General features: G+C 39.2%; 2 protein-coding genes across 3 annotated transcripts; both read left to right on the top strand.

Annotated features, from left to right (window-relative positions):
* Positions 1 to 4,259: 4,259 nt before the first annotated feature.
* LOC115780900 (SUZ domain-containing protein 1-like) lies at positions 4,260 to 10,221 on the top strand. Of its 2 annotated transcripts, none has more exons than XM_030730323.1 (4): positions 4,260 to 4,730; positions 7,364 to 7,413; positions 7,628 to 7,897; positions 8,020 to 10,220. In XM_030730323.1, exons 1-4 carry the CDS (start codon positions 4,680 to 4,682, stop codon positions 8,129 to 8,131), a joined length of 483 nt encoding a protein of 160 aa, XP_030586183.1. In that variant the 5' UTR covers positions 4,260 to 4,679; the 3' UTR covers positions 8,132 to 10,220. The 2 variants fall into 2 exon arrangements, with proteins under 2 accessions (XP_030586183.1, XP_030586184.1); XM_030730324.1 differs by lacking the exon at positions 4,260 to 4,730 and adding an exon at positions 5,365 to 5,408 and having other exon boundaries at positions 8,020 to 10,221.
* A 2,851-nt stretch (positions 10,222 to 13,072) lies between these two features.
* On the top strand, positions 13,073 to 19,981 carry necap2 (NECAP endocytosis associated 2). Its single transcript, XM_030729441.1, has 8 exons — positions 13,073 to 13,260; positions 14,205 to 14,305; positions 16,649 to 16,753; positions 16,992 to 17,073; positions 17,720 to 17,828; positions 18,490 to 18,634; positions 18,758 to 18,842; positions 19,025 to 19,981. The coding sequence occupies exons 1-8, from the start codon at positions 13,166 to 13,168 to the stop codon at positions 19,068 to 19,070; spliced, it is 768 nt and encodes a 255-aa protein (XP_030585301.1). The 5' UTR covers positions 13,073 to 13,165; the 3' UTR covers positions 19,071 to 19,981.
* The last annotated feature ends 1,733 nt before the right edge of the window (positions 19,982 to 21,714 follow it).

The raw sequence follows: 21,714 nt of genomic DNA, 5'->3' as shown, positions 1-21,714 counted from the left end.
ATTTTTTTTTCTCACAGCGATTTTGTAGTCCAAGTTCAGTTATGCTGCAAGTTAAGTTGCAAGTAGACAAGTCAAAATGTTTGGTTGTTGGGTGTATTAACCCACACAATTACTTACATCGCCCCCCAGCATCAGAACCTCTTCGAAGTGCCTGTTTCTCTGCCGCTAGATAATCCTATCGCTGCTATCAAACTACAAAAATGGCCGAACGGGGTGGAGTGGAACGCTCTGCGACCTGGAGGGGGGCGGGGCGTGAAATGTTTCATTCACATTTAAAAAGACCGCACCAAAAGGAGCTGCTCTAAGACTGCTCTAAGACGCACCTCAGAACAGGTATATAAACGAGGGCTCTGTGGAACTACAATAACGAGGAATTCAGACCAAAGCATTGCAGTTCTACTTTATATAGACCACAAGTGAATGATTTACATATGAAAGGGAAGAATTTAAAAGAATGATATATCTCCTTTAAGTATCCCAGGAACCACAAGTACGTCAGCAGTGTGAGAGCGAAGTTCTCTATTGGGGTGATATGGAACTATAAGGTTTTTAAGATAAAATGGGGCCTGATTATTTAAGACCATGGTGAAATGGTCACAATGTGAGTCCCATCAACAAAACCAAACAAAACATTTTCAAAACACAGTGTACAGTGCTATGAAAAAGTATTTAACAGTAAATTTTTTTTTCAAAGACATATGGGCATCAGTGTCAGAGATGTCAGGAGGATCAACAAACTAATCCACTAGGCTGGAACCATCATTGGCCAGAATCTGGAGGCGTTGGAGTCAGTGAGGGACACCAAGTCACTGAACAAACTGCTCTCTATCATGGACAACCCATCACACCTGCTCCAGTCCACCCTACAGAGGTAGCAGAGCTCATTCTCCCTTAGACTTATTCAACCTCACTACCATAAAAAACCTACTGTTCTCTGTAAAACTATACAACAGCTCTCCTTTTTGTGCAGGTGAAAACACCTGTCGGGACATACAATTCTACACACATTTCTGTATCAAATCCTCCTCCTGCAATTTCTCAGATTTATAGTGTGCAATTATCTATGAAGGTCATTTTCACTACTATTTTCTATAATTCTCTTTTGCACAATCTTGGTCTTTTTTTTTTTTTTTTAACTTCATTTTTTAAATTATCTAATTTTATCACAGTTCTAAATAAAATTTTGCACTACCTCACATAATTAGGCCTTCAGTAAGGCTGAAGAGCTCACTCTGGTTTGGTGCCCTATCTTTCAGCAATCACTTGATCAACATGCTGTTCCTTCTCTTTGGGAAAAGTCAATTATCATTCCGGTTCCCAAGAAATCCACCCCATCTGATAGTAACGACTACAGGCCAGTGGCACTAACATCAGTAGTAATAAAGTGTCTAGAGAAATACGTTGTGTCCCTCTTGAAATTGGAGATAAATCCTGGTCTTGATCCCTTCCAGTTTGCCTACAGACAAGGACGGGGTATAGATGATGCCATCAGTGGCATCACACACCTAACTCTTAAACATCTTGAAAATCCAAAGGCCTATGCCCATCTTTTGTGTATAGATTTTAGCTCTGCTTTTAATACTCTACAGCCCCATCTGCTTATTAAGAAACTTCAGCAGATGAATCCTATTTCTCTTCTTATTAAATGGTTTTATTCTTTTTTAACAAACAGATTACAGCTTGTTAGAGTTAACAATACTCTGTCAGAGCCAAGGTCCATCAGTACTGGGGTTCCCCAAGGCTGTGTTACCTCTCCTGTCCTCTTTACCATTTATACAAATGACTGCACCAGCAGCTGCACTGGGAATTATGTTTTTAAATTCTCAGACGATACTACTATTCTCAGCTTGCTGGATAAGGATAAGGACCCCTCATCATATTTTCATGTGGTTCAGTCTCTTGTTCAATGGTGCGAGGACCACCACCTTATTATTAACACGAGGAAAACAAAAGAGATGCTGAGTGACCCCAAGTCACTCAGCATCTCTATCTATCTATCTATCTATCTATCTATCTATCTATCTATCTATCTATCTATCTATCTATCTATCTATCTATCTATCTATCTATCTATCTATCTATCTATCTATCTATCTATCTATCTATCTATCTATCTATCTATCTATCTATCTATCTATCAGTAAGGGTCATTGATACCTGTCATTATTTTATTCATCTGTTATTACCTGTTATCCTTTAAGGTCAAGGATGTAATTCCTCCATTATTATGCTCTTCAATGCCATGTTACAACACAGTGCAGAGCAGCTGCCTAAACTCTACTCCCACAGAGATAGATCATCTCGTCAGTAGTTTCACATCCTCACTGTGTAGGACTCTGGATACTGTGGTTCCTCTGAAAAAGAAAGCTTTAAGTCAGAAGTGCCTGACTCCCTGGTATAACTCATAAATGCATAGATTGAAATAAATAACCCATAATCTGAAGAGTAAATAGCGTCTCACTAATTTTGAAGATCTTCATTCAACCTGGAAAAAGAGTTTGTTGCTCTATAAAAAAAAAAGCCCTCCGTAAAGCTAGGACATGTATCCATCACTGATTGAAGAAAATAAGAACAACCTCAGGTTTCTTTTCAGCACTGTAGCCAGGCTGACAAAGAGTCAGAGCTCTGTTGAGCCGAGTATTCCTTTAACTTTAACTAGTGATGACTTCATGAATTTCTTCAAATAAGATTTTAACCATTAGAGATAAAATTGTTCATAACCATCTCATAGACATATCTTTGTGTAAAGCTACTTTCAGTACTGCTGATATTATTTAGACTCTTTCTCTCCAATTGACTGATCTTTCTGAGTTAACTTCAATGGTTACTTCCTCCAAATGATCAACATGTCTATTAGACCCCATTTCAACAAGACTGCTCAATAAAGTCCTATCATTAATTAATACTTCAATCTTAAATATGATCAGTCTATCTTTATTAATTTGCTATGTGCCACAGGCTGTTAAGGTGGCAGTAATCAAACCATTACTTAAAAAGCCATCACTTGACCCAGATGTCTTAGCTAATTATTGGCCAATCTCCAACCTTCCTTCTATCTCAAAAATTCATGAAAGAGTAGTTGTAAAAAAGCTAACTGATCATCTGCAGAGGACTGATTTATTTGAAGAGTTTCAGTCAGCGTTCAGAATTCATCACAGTACAGAAACAGCATTAGTGAAGGTTACAAATGATCTTCTTATGGTCTCTGACAGTGGACTCATCTCTGCGCTTGTCCTGCTAGACCTCAGTGCCGCTTTTGATACTGTTGACCATAACATGTTATTGCAGTGATTAGAGCATGCTGTAGGCATTAAGGGTACTGCACTGCAGTGGTTTGAATCATATTTATCTCATATGTATGTTCATGTAAATGGCGAGTCTTCTTCTAATTATGGAGTTCCACAGGGTTCTGTGCTAGGACAAATTCTATTTACACTATACACGCTTCCCTTAGGCAGTTTATTAGAAAGCATTGGATACATTTTCACTATTAGGTAGATAATACCCAACTTTATCTATCCATGAATCCAGATGACACACATCAGTTAGTTAAAGGAAAGTCTTAAAGACATAAAGCCCTGGATGACCTCTAATTTTCTGCTTCTAAATTCAGATAAAACTTAAGTTATTGTACCATACTGGTTTCTCTTCATTGATTCCCTGTTGAATACAGAATTGAATTCAAAACATACAAGGACTTGAATAATCAGGCCCTATCTTATCTTAAAGACCTCATAGTACCCTATCACCCCAGTAGAGCACTTTGCTCTCAGACTGCTGGCTTACTTGTGGTTCCTAGGATAATTAAAAGTAGAATGGGAGGCAGAGCCTTCAGCTTTCAGGACCCTTTTCTGTGGAACCAGCTCCCAGTTTGGATTCGGAAACCAGAAACCCTCTCTATTTTTAAGATTAAGCTTAAACCTTCCTAACCTAAAAATAGTTCCCACATTAAAAAATACAAAACAAAAAAATAAACAAACAAAGACTTTACCAAAAGCAGCCTGCACAGGGTCAGGGAAGAGTAGCTTTCATTTTAAATAGTATTTTAAATCAACGGCTTTAATAAATAAATAAACAAACATGCCAATAACACATTTTTAAAAATTTTTTTATCAGATCTTACATATGATAAAAAATTCAGAAAAATCCTGAATACTTGTACAGACGCCTACCTCTGCTGAATAACCGGTTGATTATTATAAACCCATGTTTTCACCTGTCGGAGGCAGCGTGTGGTTGACGTCACCTGTAGCTGACGTTATAACGTCATTTCCCTTCTTCGGTTTGATGGTTAAACTTGAGAGGTGTAGTTAGGCTAAGTGTTAAAGCATAGCCTGGACGGCTGTTTATAAAAAAAATATTAACACGCAGAGGGTATTTTTTCCAGTGTGAGCAGTGGCGGTGGCCAGGGTTCATTTAACGCTGATACGGCTGTGACGCCAGACTTAAAACAGGGGGCAGCTGGTGGGTTTTGCCCCGAGTGGAGCTTTAAGCTAGCAGGCTAACACGAGGCCAGGGGAAAGGTTTGTGAATTTGTTCATCTAGCATTCATCTGATCACAAAAAAACCTCAGTGGTGGAGCTCCCTACGGGTCTGCTTGAGCGCTGCCCGTCATCTCATGCCCTCTGTGTTAGCCGGTGGACCGAAGAGAGTCAGGCAGCCAGCGATCCTGTTTAAACATGGAGGATGAAGAGGTTGCAGAGAGCTGGGAAGAAGCAGCGGACAGCGGGGTGAGAGACGCTAACATTGCACGCATACTGTGCTAAATAGGGATGTAACAGCACCCCGACTTTAGTTTGACAGCCATCCAGACACATTGCAAGAGCTCTATATAGCCCAGAGGTCTCCTGTGCTTAAATACATGAGCGATTTTATGTCGGCTTGTTTTCGTTTTCTCTTTCTCTTCCTGGCTGAGTCTTGCAGGCCGTACTGACACGGGACTGAGCCCACCTTCATATCGTTTCCTTTATCCAGATTAATATAACTGTGGGAAAACTCGAGAAACGGCGCTGTAGAAACAATATCTTCACATAGTCAACTTTTCCCTGTAAAATTCCCACACTGTGACCGGCTGCCCCGAGGTGAATCATGACAGTACCTTAGCAGTTATGTGCCAGTGACTGCAAAAACAGTCTTTTATACAGCTATTGGTTTGTACACGTACAGGTTTTTCCGTGTGTTGCCAGAAGAATTAAACCTGTTGGAATTGATGGTGCTAAACTGTAATCTAATTTGAGGTTCTATGCAATCTCACCTAAGTGTCCCGGAAACGCTGTGACTGTATAGTCATGGATGTGAAGTTTGTATAATGTTTTGTTTTGTTTTGATTTTTTTTTTTTTTTTTTGGGGGGGGGGGGGGGGGGGGGTGTATTGGCTAAACACTACACATGAATCTCAACGTGGATAAGGTAAAAAAATACTTTCATGGTAAAGTTTTTTTTTTGTTTGTTTGTTTGGTTTTTTTTTCCAGTTTTGCTTGAGTTTTAATTACCTTTGAACTGTCTTTTAGTTCCTTACAAAAGAAAAAACCATATGCAGTGTGCTGTGAAAAAGTATTTGCCCTCTTTTTGATTTCTTATTCTGCATATTTGTCACTCACATATTTCAGATCAAACAAATTTTAATATTACACAGATTCAGAAGTGGGCTTGTTGGTGTGTTTTGGATCATTGTCCTGCTGCATGTGCAAAGTGTATTTGAGCTTCAAAGTGTAAATTGTTGGCTGGACGTTCTCCTTCAGGATTTTCTGGTAGAGAGCAGAATTCACGGTTAGGTTTTCCATGTTTGACTGTTGGTATGATGTTTCTTGTTTGTTTTTTTTTAATGAAATGTCGTGTTAGTTTTATGCCACGTGTAATGGAACTGAAATTTTCCAAAAAGTTCAATTTGTGTCTTTGTCAGTCCACAGAATATTTTAGAATATTTTCCCAAAAGTCTTGGATCATCAAGATTTTTTTTTTTTTGGTTGGTTGGTTGGTTGGTTTTTGCAGTGGTTTTCAGGGCAATTACTTTTTCACCTAGGGCAGGTAGGTTTGGATGGCTTTGTTTTTTTTAAATAAATGAAATCAGTTAAAAACTGCATTTTGTATTCACTCTGGTTATTTTTGTCTAAATATTTAAATTTGTTTGACAATCTGAAATATGTAAGTGTGACAAACGTGCAAAAAAAGAAATCAGGAAGGAGGAAAATACTTTTGCACAGCACTGTATTTTTTTTTCTACAGTTTATTGGTCTGTTAATTTATCACCCCTGTAAGCACTCGTGACTTGAATTCTGAAAAGTGTTGTATTAAAAAAAAAAGTTTCTGATCAAATCTCCAAGACATCTTATATATGTATATATTAAAGCTATTTTTAAGTTCTCCTGTACTGTAAAGTGCACATACAAATTACAGTATCTCTAAGCCAACATGTTTTGGATAATTTCAGGTTTGAGTACTGTCAGCTGATTATGTATTTATTTAATTAGTTTATATAAATTGTAATACTGCCAACAAAAAGGTAAAACAGTCACTATAGCCACAAAGAGTTTTACAGCATAAATGACTTGACCTGTGGCACTTGGGGCTTTCTTTGGTAATGAAGGTTTAGTTAAAGAGTGCTGAAGTCTGCAACACACAGCAAAGTTTACCCTACACACTGTTTCATTGTCACTATGGGTGCACCAAACAGTTTTTTCCAGTTATAATACTTTGGCTTAAGGTATCTGCTGATACAGAGTACTGATTTGATACCAGTGTCATTCTTTGTATAAGACATCAGGCTTACTTAAAATGTCTGTCCTAACTTTACAAAATAAAATGTACTACAAAAAAAGCAACCAAAAATATTAATTTGCTGAACTGGTAGAAGTTAATAAATGACAGCAGGACCAAAAAAAAAAAACAAGTTTCTGAAGTACTGATCTAATTTATTTGCACTAGTCTCATTTCAGCTAAGTGTGTATATGTGTGTGTGTGTGTGTGTGTGCGGGGGGGGGGGGGGGGGGTCCTAGTTTCTCTCAGCCTGAGTGCACCTCCTTTTACTGCTCTTCACATGCAGAAAAACACATGTTGCATGTGGAGTGGAATATTTGCTGTCATGATCACTGAGATGTGGCAGCTCACTTGACCACAAAAAAATTCAAACTTCTGCAAACATACAAATAAAAGCCATTATTTGTGCTTCTTTCATTTTTAAGTTAGCACTCCTGCTGGTGATCAGTGCTGCTGCTGATGCATGAACTGAATGAATGGATTGAGCCAGGATTGGTTCAAATAGGTGCATCCCTAGAATGTGAACATGTATGATACATGGGTGGATGGGAGGACAACAGTAGAAACTGAATTAATTATTGTATTTTTTATTATATTTCCTCCTCCAGGAAATTGAAAGAAGACTTGAGGCGAAGCTGAAAATAAATCAGGAAGCAAAGTAAGTAACCAGAAAAGAAATATACAAAAGTTTTTTTTGCTGCTTTTTCTATCAATACCTTTTATGAATATTTCAAAAAATATTAATGGCAACACTAAAACTTTGGGAACAAAAAGGATAACAGACTGACTTTCTGTTCTTTCCAGATCTTTTACAAAGTTCAGAAAAGATGCCCAGACCTCTTCAAATGCTAATTGTTTTCTCATCTTTACAGGAAGTCCAGTTTGAAATCAGCTGGTTCACCTGTGCGAACGGCTGTTGTAATCCAGGATGACTCTCTGCCTGCAGCACCACCACCACAAATTCGAATTTTAAAGCGCCCTACCAATAACGGCACCACAGGAAACCCCGCAGCCTCGTCTCGTCCCGCTCAGCAGATGAAGTCTCTGGCCCAGCGGGAGGCAGAGTATGCAGAAGCCCGACGAAGGATTTTGGGTAGTGCTTCTTCAGAAGAAACACCTCAGGACAATCAGTGCCAGGACAGGTGAGATATGATGTCTGTAAAAATAAGTGACAACAAAAAAAAAAAAAATGAATTGAAGACGGCACCAAAAAGTGGAAAATGCTGTTTTGTAATCTATTCAAATTTTTTCTCTTACCATTTAGGCCAGCTTGTATGAGTGCGCAGCAACCACTGGAACCAGTTCGTTCAAACAATCACGTAATCCGTCAACCCACTGGCCCGGATGGCACCTCAGGCTTCCGACTGTGCAGATAGGCAAGAGCTGCCTCGTGCAAAGACATGGCTGTCTTCCTCAGAGGGCACAGAGGGTGGCAGTTAAGAGTGTTGTGTGTGGTATGAAGAGCAGAGTGGTGGGACAACATAAAATTTGACAGATATTAAACATTTGAAGATGTAGCGTGGATTTAGATGAACTTCTCCACCCTCTCTCTTCTCTGCTTACTGGTATGGTCTTTGCCTCTTGCCTTGTGTTTTCCCTCTGTGGAAGCTTGCAAGGGGCTGGCAGAGATCAGCCAAAGATCAGAAACCCTTTGTGTTCCACACCACGAGCAGGCTTTTGCCTCACATTCCTACACACTGTGATGCTTTGATGTACCATGAGGTGCCCTATGATTTTAGGTCTGATTGGCCGGCCGAGTGCCAGGACATCAGGTGTCTGTCTCTTCAGGGAGAATACGAAGAGCTTGCAACTCTGTGGGAATTCCTCAGAAAAAAGCAAGCACACGAGGTGGCCTTTCCGCTGATGAAGCATGGATCACAGCTGGGTGTCCACCGGGGTGCTGGCCTTAATTTGTCGGGTTCAGTCAGAATGAAGTGCTTGACGGTGCTGCAGATTTACTGTGTGTTCAGCAGCTTGAGTGCACAGCAATATAAAGTTGTACTGGTCGAGCCTTCTGGTGCCTAGTAGTGTGCTTTTAATACTGCAGCTGATGGCAGTGGCCCAGACAAAAAGTGTCTGTAAGGCACGAGTGGCCATAAAAGAAATGTCCGGTGGGCACACAGCCTGTGGGCAAAGATAGTAGAGCCGAAGGACAGTATCACTAAATCTAAGCTTATCCAAGCAATAATGATGAAATTACTCCCTGTTTACTTTTTCCTCTTTTAAAATGTTGCCTATTACCTGTGCTGTTTAGGTTCACACATGGATTTATTTTAAACAGTTCACATGGTTCATGTGTTTCATTTCTGAGACATAGTATGTATAAGTCAGGTGATCAGTAGTGTGTAAGAGCCTAGAGGATAGTCTGCATAGTAGTGTCTTTTTCAGTTGTACCAAATTGGCAGAAGTCATGAACTGAAAATCTAAAGGTGTGTAAAAGTTCCCTGTGTTTGTTCCTTCACTGTTTCAGAGCAACTAAGCTGAAGTTTAACTTGCAGTCAGCTGAACTGCATCAATGGCAGATGATGAGTTTGGTGTGTTTTTGCACCACTCATCTTAACAGCGAACTTATTATCTGCTGTTAAGATGAAGTGTTTTATTAATTATTCATAAATAATTTCAAGCCTAGCTTAGATGGGGATGTCATCTAATGCTTCATGCTGGCAAATATTCTTCCAGGATCAGGAAAATTTATGATAAAATGGTGTTCTTCACACAGTATCATCTTACAATGTGGTTCACTTGTTTGGGATCAATTTAAAATAAGAGTTTGCCTGCAATAACGTGATAGAATAGGCAAATACTAACCAGTGCTGGCAGTTGTAGTAAACAGTACATGAACCTGCAGCAGGTTTTTAACCTTTTCATGCTGTTATGCCTTAAAAGACAAACGATCCCTGGTCTCCACCACACGCTTTCAGGTGGGTAGTGCTTGTACATATTTAGAGCTTTCTGTGATAGGCTGTTTATTTCTACAGTAAATTGCAGCACAGCGCAGGAGCACACTTATCAACATGGCTGGAAGTGTTGCTTTTGTGCCGCCTATTTCTGCTTAAAAAGTGGAAGAGTACAAGTTTTTGTTTTATGAGATAATCTACAATGTAAAGAAGGACATGGGTTTCTCAGCACCATTTGGACCTACAACATCTAGATGACCTGCTACTAATACACCATTCCCAGGGATCTTATTTAGTTATCATAACAAAAATGTGTTTGTAATCAATTTAAATTGAAAAGAAAATAGTCATCCTGTACCTGTGTAACCTACCCATGATGCTTTGCATTGAAGTCATTCATAGCCACCTGTCTAGTGTGAAGCTCATTTGATGTCATCATTGTTTTGAAACTTTAGGGGGAAAAAACACAAATTAAATTTGAATACCCTTTAATAAACACACTCAGCGGAACAACTTGTTTCATGTGTTGTTTTTTGTGTTGTGAAGTAGCCTTACATATACTGCTCAGAATAATTAAGGGGTCATTGGATCATCACAGTAGAACACAAAGTCAGATTAACTTCAGGGATCTCAGTGTGTCCACTTAGGAGGCATCAACAATTGTGAATCCATTTGGCCTCATTTGGTTCAAATGCTATGAAAAAAATTTCAGGCCTCTAACGTGCCGTCGTCATTTTAGAAATAAACAGCGGCACTGAGAGTACATTCAACTTTAAAAGAATTAACTCAAAATATATATATATTTTTTTTTTACACCTTTGTGTGGCAATTTCACGATTTTCTGCAGCAGTAATCTCTTGTATTATTTGCAACAGTGTTGCATTTTACTGTTTTAGTTTTTATGTTCTTTATTATAGATTTTTTTTATCAGCATTTTATCATCATCTGATAAAGTCTGATTGGAGTAGACTGCACTCCTGTTGTGCAGAATAAGAAATGAGTGAAACACCCCTTCATAAACTTATCACAAAAAGTAAGGAAATTTGTGATTGGTTGATTATGTCTTTGCTGTAACAATGATTCTTGGCAATAAATCTTATACTGTTGGAAAGCCTGTGTATTTTCCCTTAAATGGTGCCACATTTGGAAGGAAAATGCATTTGTAGGTTGAACAGCAGAGGTTGAGTGTGTGGATTGCACCCGTGAAAAACTTGCCAAATCTTAATGCTCCAAACATGCCACTTTTGTCTGATCTGGATGGTGCCTGTGCCACAGGGCAACTTCCCAAGAAGACGACACCACGAGATGATTGTTTCCTCACCATGTTTGGAACAAACACCAACCGACTGCTGTAGCAGATCCATGCTCACAGGTGTTGCTAATTAGGCACCTGATTGTCAGCATGTGGGGTACCAGCAGCTAAAAACAAGAGTCAATAGCAGAATAAACTGTTTGGCATTGGCAGAGAAGATTTGGTTTTTCATCAGTGCAACCCACATACTCAACTCTGCTGCTCAACCCACAAATGCATTTTCCTTATAAATGCAGCACCATTTAAGGGGAAATAAATGGGCTTTCCAGCAGTATAAGATTTATTGCCAAGAAGCATTGTTACAACAAAGAAATATTTGGTCTAACACAAATTTCCTTACACAGAATCTAGAGCAGACTCCAGGTTTAACAGAGAAAGTTGAGAACCACCATCATGATACCTGTTATCCTCTACTAGAGTTTTAGGTTTTGTCAAGCCAGCTAAGACAAAGAAAGCCTTGCTGTGTTGAACTTTCTTCATAGTAAACCCCTCAGGTGCATCAGAGAGGCAACTAGACTTCCCTCAAAAAATGGTTTCACAGGTGGTGGCCATAGACTGTTGCTCTCTCCTTATCCCCCCCTGATTTTTCTCTTGTTTTGCTTTTTTATCTTGTCCTTGTCACTGCTGGTAGCACAAAATTGTACCTGCAGCCCATTCAGGTTGCACAGCTCCTCCAGGATAGCACATGCATACGTTCCGTCACAAGGAGGTTTGCTGTGCCTCCGAGCACAGTCTCAACAGTCAATCTGGAACTGAGGAGACCAGTTGCTTGACTGTTGGGAGAGAAACATTGCCCCATTCTTGTCTGATATCAGATTCTAGCATCTCAACACTCCTTAATCTTCTTTATTTTTTCATTTTTGGCCCCAGCTGCTTTTGTCCACAGTAGAGAGACAGGAAATGGGGGAAAGACATGAGGGATGACATGCGGGCAAACTGGCAACAGGCAGGGACTCAAGCCTGCGCTGCCCGCACTGCCTGCACTGCAACGCAGCGTATGTATGTGGTTACTGGCTTCACCACTAAGCCACCTGAGCGCCCCGTTCTTAGTCTTCTTTATCATATTTATTGTTTCATTTATGTGTCAAACGTTTTCAGTTGGTGAACGGTCTGGACTGCAGGCAGTCTTGATTTGTCTGACCACAGAACAGTCCATTTTAAACGATCTTTGACCCAGAGAAGACAGCAACATTTCTGAATCATCACACATGGCTTTTTCTTTGGGTGACAGAGTTTTAACCTGCATTTGTGGATGGAACAGTGAACTGTGTTCACAGACAGGGATTTCTGGAAGTGTTCCTGAGCCTGTGCACTGACTACCACGACAGAATCGTGTCTGTTTTTAATGTAGTGCCACATGAGGGCCCAAAGATCACAGGCATTCAGTGTCGATTTTCGGCGTTGTCTTTTGTGTACAGAGATTTCTCCAGATTCTCTGAATCTTTTGATGATATTTTGTACTGTAGATGATGAGATATGCAAAGTCTTTTTTACGTTGAGAAACATTATTCTAAATTTGTTCCACAATTTGTAGACAGTGTTTTTGCAGACTGGTGAATCTCTGCCCATCTTTACTTCAGAGAAACTAAGCATATCTTGTTGACAGATACTATTTTGCAGTGTGTAAGGACTGTGTTGCTAGAAAATACTATTGGCCATGATCTGCTATTCACCCCTGTTCACTGTATCCTGTGAATTTTATAGGAAGCGATGACATGTAAGAAAAATGTGACTTTTTTATGCTTTAGCTGAGGGTATGTCTGCCTTACTTCCTCTACAAAACAGAAGAAAATAATTTGCTACTTAACATATTTAGTGTTTATTTTTCAGTATTGTATAGTATTACTTTCACTCCATCAGCATGGAAAATTAGGAGATGTGTACCTGATTTCACTGGCTTCTAATGTGAATTTTGAATATGTTTTGCACAGAAGGACTGTAATAAGGTATGGGTATTTTTGTAATATATTTTATATATGTCAAACTTTCTAACAGTTCTTTCTCTGTTAATCTGTTTTATAAAGTTGTTTCTAGCCTTGTATATTTTCGACTGTAATATACATTGCGGCGCTTATACATCCTGGCCGGAGGTGGCGCTGGTCCCCAGCACCACGGTTAGCCTGGTTCGGCTGCACTGAGCAGGCGAGGGGGGGTCCATTGAAAGTCGGAAGTTGGTTTTTGGGTTAGTGAAGCTTGACAAGATGGCAGAAGACAACAGCTACGAGTCAATGCTCTGTGTAAAGCCAGAGGTTCATGTTTACCGGATCCCGCCGCGGGCTTCTAACCGTGGTTATCGGTAGGTCGTAACCTTTCTAACTGACGAGAGCTGCTAAGCGTTTGATAGAGGGCTAATTTGAGCAGTCATGCACCCATTATCGGACAGTAAGTTGTACGGCTATTTCGTTACTTTTCTGTCATTCACTGCAGAAATGACGATTACTGACCTTACACGTAGCCAGTATATTTTAATAAGTAGATGGAAGGACATTTCTGAGACGAATACGAGCCAGCTAGTAAACTTAACTATTTCGAAACAGCGCTTCGCAGCTGTGTCTGCTCACGGAAATGAGACCTCAACATCCCGTCCTCTTATCTGTGACTTTTGCACCTGCTGGCATTTAAAAAAAAAAAAAAAAAAAAAAAACTTAACACGTAGATGACTTGAGAAAAGATATAATTGCTCATAGCATTACATTTTGTAACGGGCATAGATTTTAAATGTTTGTCCGATAATGGATGCGGGACTTCAACTTTAATGCTAGCTCACAGGGTTCTCGTTACTTGAAATTACTGTTTGTGTTTACTGTCTTAGTTTGTGGAGTCGTGGATTTGCTTGTGAGCAGCTTGTTGAAAACATTGTTCAAAAAGAAGGAAAATCTCCACTCCACAGTCGTTTTTCTCAGTTCTTTAGTTGTATCAAAGAAACCGTGGGATGCAGCTGAGGGAGAAGGTTACTAAATATGAAATTTTTTAGTTTGATATAATGGAAGTATTTTACTACTGTAAATACAGCAGATAATAACAACCTCTTAAAAGCTTCAACATATGTAACACAAGAGCTCATGGTGCCTTTGCATGGCTCATTTTAGTCTCACGCAGAACTTTTATTTCACTTCCTCCTCCCATGAAAAAACAGCAGCTGGCTGTGTTAAAGCAGTGACTGGGTCAGTTGTTTTCATGGAGGAGGATTACGCTGACCACTTTCACATGTGTATATATATGTGTTTCCTGTTTTTCTAGTGCTGCTGACTGGAAGCTGGATGAACCTGCATGGAGTGGAAGGATGAAAATAACTGCCAAAGGAAAGATGGCTTTCATTAAGTTAGAGGATAAAAACACAGGTGGGCAGAAAAATCGCTGCTTTAGTTTGTGGAATAAAAAAGACAAGAAATTGCCCTTAAAAGCCATGAAACAAAACGAGACTGTAGTCTGCAACTAGTTAATAGAGTTAGGTTTATGTCTTCGTATTTGTGTCTAACAAGCATGTTTGAGCGGTGAAATATGTGGTTCAAAACCAGGGGTTAAAGTGGGATTTGGCAAAGTGGATCTGGTGAAGCAGTGCAGCATGACTCACTTAGAAATAAGTCACATAATCATTTCTATGCTGAGTTCTGGGAGGTTTGTTTTCTTTGTGGACAGGCTGTGATCAGCTGACCTGTGCTGCTTTGGCTGTGACGTCTCTTGCTCTTTGTGGATTTAGCCAACTTCATTTGACAATATACAGTTATGGTCAGAAGTTTACACACACTCATCACTGGTCATGGCTGTCATGGTAATTTTGGGCTTTTAATAATTTCTTTAAATTGTTATTTTTCTAGGGTGGAATGATTGTACAGCATACATCTTTAATGGCTTAAAAAAACAAGAATCGGGTGCACAAGTTTGAATTTATTTTGGATTTTCTTTAATCCACACAGGGTCAAATGTATACATACAGGCTCAAATATATACACACACCCACACTAATATTTGGTTAAGTGTCTCTTAGCAAGTTGCACCTTGACCAGATGCTTTTGGTAGCCATTACCAAGCTTCTAGTATAATTTTGGCTGGATATTTGAACACTCTTCTTGGCAGAATTGGTAGAGTTCGTTTAAATTGATTGGTTTCCTGGCACTGACCCCATTTTTAAGTGTAGTCCACAAGTGGGATTGAGGTCGGGGCTTTGGTAAGGCCATTCCAGAAACTTAATGTTAACCTGCTTTATTCATTCCTAAACCAGTTTTGATGTGTGTTTAGAATCATTGTCCTGTTGGAACACCCAAATGTGGCCAAGTTTCAACTGTCTACCTGTTGATTTGAGGTGAAGTTGAGGAATTTATAGTCCTCCTCCTTAATTATTCCATCCACTTTGTGCAATGTACCAGTACCACTGGCAGTAAAACAGCCCCAGCACATGATGCTACCACCAGCATGCTTGATAGTTGGTCCAGTGTTCTTAAGTTTGAAAGCCACACCTTTACTCCTTCATTGTGGCCAAATAGTTCAATCTTTCTCATCTGACCATCAAACTTTTCTTCAGAAGTCATTTGGCTTGTCCATGTGGGCAGCTGCAGTTGAGCTTGAAGGTATCGAATTTAATTTAATCTTTCTTGGTTGGCACCCTCTCAGTCCAGGGAGATGTAAAACTCTTCTGTGTACAGCAACGCTGGTGTTCCATTAGTTTTTAGTTCATGGCAGGCTTGAGCCTTGGTGGGTCCTGAACATCCTAACCAATTTTCTCTCATCTGAGGGTGACAGTTTGGGTCTTCTTCAAGACTGTGGCAAAGTGGTGACTCATCCAAATAACTTGTACTGATCTTGGAATCTGCAGTTGTTTAGAAATGGCTCCAAGAGACCTTCTCAACTTGTGTAAATCTACAGTTCTCCTTCGTAGAGCTTCACTGAGTTGTTTGGATGTTTCAATTGTTCTGAGTATTAGTCAATCCAATGTGCTGTCAAACAAATCCTTTTTATGCTGGCAGCAGAAACTACCAGTTGTAGTCAGTCAATCATATATATTTGTGCCTGTGTGGATTATAGAAAATCCAAAATAAATTCAAACTTGTGCACCCAACAGAAATCATTAAAAGCCCCAAATGACCATGACATTGATGCTAATGTGAGTGTATGTAAACTTTTGAACACAACTATATGGCTATCATGGCTACTTTCTAACCTGTAGCACACGAGTTGAAGCCCAGGTATTAGAACCAGCCTGCCAAGGGGCCTAATCTCCCTGATTGCATGGCTTAGCAAAATGAGAGTTCAAATTGGGCTTTATGTGACCCAGGAATGAAAATTCTCCAGCCAGTTTAAAGGTGATACTAAACAGCATATTCAGCTTAAACTCAAATTGATGACACCAAAATCCTTCTAGGAGCAAGTCCTGCTATTCAGCAGCTATCTTGAAACACCTCTGGGTGGTTATTTGGGCAGTGTTTTTGAAGTATTATCTAAATTGACTAAGTTTGATGGCCATAAAGCTACATGTATAGAATCACCAGTTAAATCTGATAAAAAGATGTTTAAAATGTTTGCTGGCTAAACCAAAACAATCTACAGTTTGTCATATTTACCAGATCAACCTTTTATATTAGACTATGTATTCCTTTGTCCTTTTCAGCCAGCCTTTGAGCTTCATAGCTTGTTGGTAACAGAAAATAACCCTGGGGCTGTGTTTGGTGTAAATTTGCTCTTTGCAGGCGAGCTGTTTGCACAAGCTCCAGTCGAACAGTATCCAGGTTGTGCAGTTGAAGCAGTAACAGACTCCAGCAGGTATTTTGTGATCCGGATAGAAGACGGCAATGGTAAGATAAAATATTCCGAACTGCAGCACTTGTTTCATTAAGGGCAAGAGCCACATTTTGTTGAGCTTGACGTAAAGTCAGTGTTTGTTTTGTAGAGATTTATTTCTGTAATCTCATAGTTCCTGTATCCTATAGACTGCCTGCCTATAGTGTGTGCTCTGTGATTTATTGATGTGAGGTAGAACCCATGTGAACTACTTGAACGTATTTTTGTCTTTGATTTTTTTTTTTTTTAAAGGACGTCATGCTTTTATCGGTCTGGGTTTTGCTGATCGTGGAGACTCATTTGACTTTAATGTTGCTTTACAAGACCATTTTAAGTAAGTTGCCATCTTTTGTGTTAGCTTTTTATTTTTTTAATCTGTATTTTATTAAACAATTTAAGCTTGGCTTATTATATTTTACCTTATTTTGTCATATACACTCTTGCAGTGATGGCCGCTCGTATTAAACACTGCTACAGTTTCAAATAATAAGGCCCGAGACCCAGTGCAAGATAAATACCAATTATTATTGATTTATGAATCATGCAAAGCCAAGAATAAAAATATGTAAAATATGAATATTAAATGACCTGTACATGAACACATTTTACATAACCCGTGCTATACATTGTGATGGCACACGCACACTATATTGCCAAAAGTATTCACTCATCCATCCACTTCAGTGAATTCAGGTGTTCTAATCACTTCCATGGCCACAGGTGTATAAAGCCAAGCACCTAGGCATGCAGACTGCTTCTACAAACGTTTGTGAAAGAATAGGTCGCTCTCAGCTCAGTGAATTCCAGCGTGGTACCGTGATAGGATGCCACCTGTGCAACAAGCCCAGTCATTCTTTTTTAGAGAGAAGAGGCTTTCTACTGGCAACCTCTCCAAACAAGCCATACTTGTTGAGTTTTTCTAATTGTGCTGGCATGTCTTACCAGTATTGATGATAATTATTTGCTTTCAAATTTTAAAGGTGGGTTAAACAAGAAGGTGAGCTTGCAAAACTGGAAGCTTCTCAGAGTGCAGCACCTAAACTCGACCTCAGCTTCAAAGAGGGGCAGACTATCAAGATAAGCATTGGGGTGAGCACGCAGCGTGGCATGATGGATGAACTAATAATATAACAGGGTTCCTAAGGATAAAAGCATAACTGTCAGACCCTTATCCTGAGCTAAACCTAATTCTAAACCAAGTCTCAACATGCAGACAGGCTATTGAAGGGATTTTGTGTGTGTGTGTGTGTGTGTGTGTGTGTGTGTGTGTGGGGGGGGGGGTATTTGTCCAAATACCCTGATAAGGATATTTGGACAAATATGAACTATATACTTTTTAAAAAGTTTGTCTGAGTACTGATCAGTAAATCATGTTTGGTTTTATTGCTCCGCCACATTTTAACACTCTCACATGCATTCAGCGAGTGTGAGATTGTTTCTAACTGGCCTCAGTGTGTAGGAACCAGGGCTGCTCAGTTAAATCTAGCTTTTAAGAAAAATACTACTTGATGTACTTCAGTAGATTCATTCAGATGAAATGATTTTACTATTTTCATTAATCAAAGTCTGCATGTTATTTTGGCTGGAGCTGAATGAAACCTGTGACAGTCTGTAAGGGAATAACTCTGAGTTTTAGAGAGAGACAGATTAATTGCACAGTCCTAGTAGGAACCCTGTGTGAGTGAGTACGTAAGACGTTAAATAATTGCACATTTTGCAGATTAAAAACAAAAACATGACTCTGTTACAGAACATCAAGAAAAAGGAAACCGGTGCTGCCAAACCACGGCCCGTGGGTGGTGGCCTGCTCCCTCCTCCACCTGGAGCAAAGGCTGGAGGTATCCTGCCACCTCCTGGAGCAGCCCAGACAGTCCTGCCTGTACAGGCTAACACTGGTGACCACGATGCTACTCAACTACAGCAACATTTTTACACAAATGCATGCTAACTGTAGTGATGTGTACATTGACATGAAGTTCTGTTTTTTTGGGGTTTTTTTTTCTTTTCTACAAATCCAGCTCCTCTGCTAGACTTTGGTTCGCCCATCCCTGCATCCCAGCCCAGCTCTGACGTGTGGGGAGATTTCACGTCTGCGGGTTCCAAGTAAGGCGTCACACCTTTCTGTGCCATAGCATTGCATCCATCCATCTTTCTTTGATTTTTATTTATTTATTATTTTTTTTTATTTATTTATTTTTTGGTGTGTGTGTGTGTGTGTGGTTTGTCACTCTCATCCTTTGCCCCCCCCCCCCCCCCCCCCCCCCCCCCCCCCCTCTCATCCACAGCTCCAGTACAGATGCTGTCAAGTCAGGATGGGTGCAGTTTAGTTGAGTTGTAAGAAAACGTGCAGACACTCAGGTTCCAAACATTCCACGGACAGGACGATTGTGGCGAAAGATTTACTAAAAGAGGGGAAATGTTAGGAGACTCATTCGCTGCACTTATTCTAAATCCCTCTGTCCAGCAAACTCTGGAAGAACAAACTTTAAAATGTATATATTTTTACAGTTTTATTTTTCCCCACACTCTGCTATGCAGTAGGATCGATTTTTCTTTCTTTTTCTTTTTTTTTTTTTTTTTTTTTTTTGCCTTCTAATCATTGGGTAACTATGGAGCTGCAAATGACCTGTCCAAAAAGGTCGTCTCTTCACACTAACTTAATCAAATATTTCCTCTGTAGCTTTAAATCAAATGTTCCCATATTTTCTTAGTCAGTCTGTCTATAATTATATTTGATTGTGCCTACATGCTCCTGCTCCCATCCTAGAATGATCGGATTTCACCAGCACTGCACAACTCAAGGATTTCTTTGACATTTTGGAAAATAGTTGGAGTGTCCCTGTTTTGTTTAGCTGTTTACAAATATGTGTTTTCTTCTGCTTATAACCATTTCCATCTCTCTAATTCTTATTTTTAGTGCATCTGCTGAGGCTTTATTGATAGTTTATAATTAGTTTTACATTAAAGTTCATACCCCCTCATCATTTTTTAATCATAGTGTCGGGGGGAGAAAGTCATTTTGTCTGTTCAAAATGTCAGCGTGTTTTGTTGGGGTTTGTCCTTGTCTGCTGCCTTTGTGTGTCTTTGCCTCACTTTTTAAAATGTGCCTTTTACCCAGCTGAAACCTCCTTACCCGTGTTGATAATGACTGTTTGATTAAGTGCCTTCCTGGATAAAAAAACAGACTATAAATGTACAAAATGTAAACCTATGTCCTCTTGTAAATAAACTATATATTTCAATGGTCTAAGTTTTTTATTTTAAATAGTACATTGTAAGGTGCGGGTGTGTGTGAGCAGTTTATTAATAATTCAGCTCATGAGGCCAAAGATTGAATTTAACCTGGAAAAGCCCTTATTTACAGTGATGGCAAGTAACAGTTTAAAAATCTTAAAATGATAGAAACAAATCTCGTTAGTAAATCTGATATCTGTATATGTAGTTAATTACGGATTAAAAAAAAATCCAAATACTGGAGTCAAATCAATTAAAGAGTACCAACTGAAGCTAAAGTGACCAAATGTTTAAATATAAAAGCTGTTCAGGACATGCTTGAGGGACTTGCAGTGAAAACACTCATTGGATGAGTTTTGTACAGTCCTGAGTCTAGCATGAAAGTGATGTACATCAGCGGCTTCCCAAGTAGAGCCCTATAGATAAGAGCATATGCCTATCATGTTTGTGCGTTCAGTGAACTGTCTAATCAGTATCAAATTGTTACAAGAGATTGTTGCCAGTTATCTTCAATTATGCCCATTTAGGTCCAAAGACACTTTTCTAGTTTTGTCTCTGTGCACTACCACAGTGGATTTTAAATCCAACAATCAAAATGTGATTGACGTGCAGACTTTCAGCTTTCATTCAAGGAGTTTAACTGAAGTATTTTATGAACTGATGAGGAATTACAGACATATTTATACACAGTCCCCCATTTTCAGTTGACTGACCAGCAATTTCATATCCAGGTGAGGCCTGTTCCCATGACAATTTCAGCAGATCACGAGTTAATGCCAAGCACTGAACTTGCATTTGGTAGCTGCTCACTGGAACTATCAATATGAGGTACAAAGAGGTGTTGATCCAGGTGAAGGAGGCCATCATTTGACTAAAGAACCAAAATAAACCTATCAGCTGAAGTGCATGATAATCCAAATTCACAACATTTAACCAAGTTGCGAACATTCAAAGCAGCAGATGTAATATTGTCTACAATCAAGAAATGCCTCCATGAATGTAAACAGAGGGTTTACAACAAGATACCCACTGATTACACTCAAGAACAGGAAGGCCAGATTAGACTTTTCCAGAAAACACATAAAAGAGCCTGCACAGTTCTGGAAAAAGTAAAATAAAAAAATAACTGAACACAGGAAACAAAGGTTATTTTGTGCCAGAATGATAGGAAGAGAAAACACATGAACCTATAGGTTCATGTGTTTTCTCTTCCAGTTTAGTGTCTAACTGTTCAGACACTAAAATTAAAAATATTAAGGCAAGAAACACCTTATAGGCTGTGTGATCATGACTTATTTACCAATGTCTAATGTCACTGTATTATTACAGTTAGGCACAGAATATGAATATAAATATGAAAACCTGTTTTAGAAATATTTTTCCAGCCAGTAAGTTAAGTAAACAGGATTTGGCCAAGCAAAGGAGAAAATACTCAGGCATAATAGATTTTTCAAATAAAACTTAGATTCATAGTTTTCTATGAAAGCTTGTTTCTGCCACTATAAAAAAGGGGGGGCGGGGGGTGAGGTTAGAGTTCTTAAAATTTCTTAATAAATCAGAAAGTTATTTTTTTTCAGTTTTGAGGTATTTTCTCAGAGGTTTGAGTTAGTAAGTTGAACATTTGATATTATAACCTGAAAATTTGCCTCTTTTTTTTGGTGGCAGAAACAAGCTTCCACAGTTTTGTGTTTTATAAGTCTTCCCCCAATTTTATAAAATAAAATAAAAATCCTGAGCATCC

This window comes from Archocentrus centrarchus, chromosome 5 (genome assembly GCF_007364275.1).
Source record: "Archocentrus centrarchus isolate MPI-CPG fArcCen1 chromosome 5, fArcCen1, whole genome shotgun sequence".
In the NCBI taxonomy this organism is placed as follows: Eukaryota; Metazoa; Chordata; class Actinopteri; order Cichliformes; family Cichlidae; genus Archocentrus; species Archocentrus centrarchus.
The sequence above is the reverse complement of the archived record's forward strand: the minus strand, read 5'-3'. Positions and strand labels throughout refer to the sequence as shown.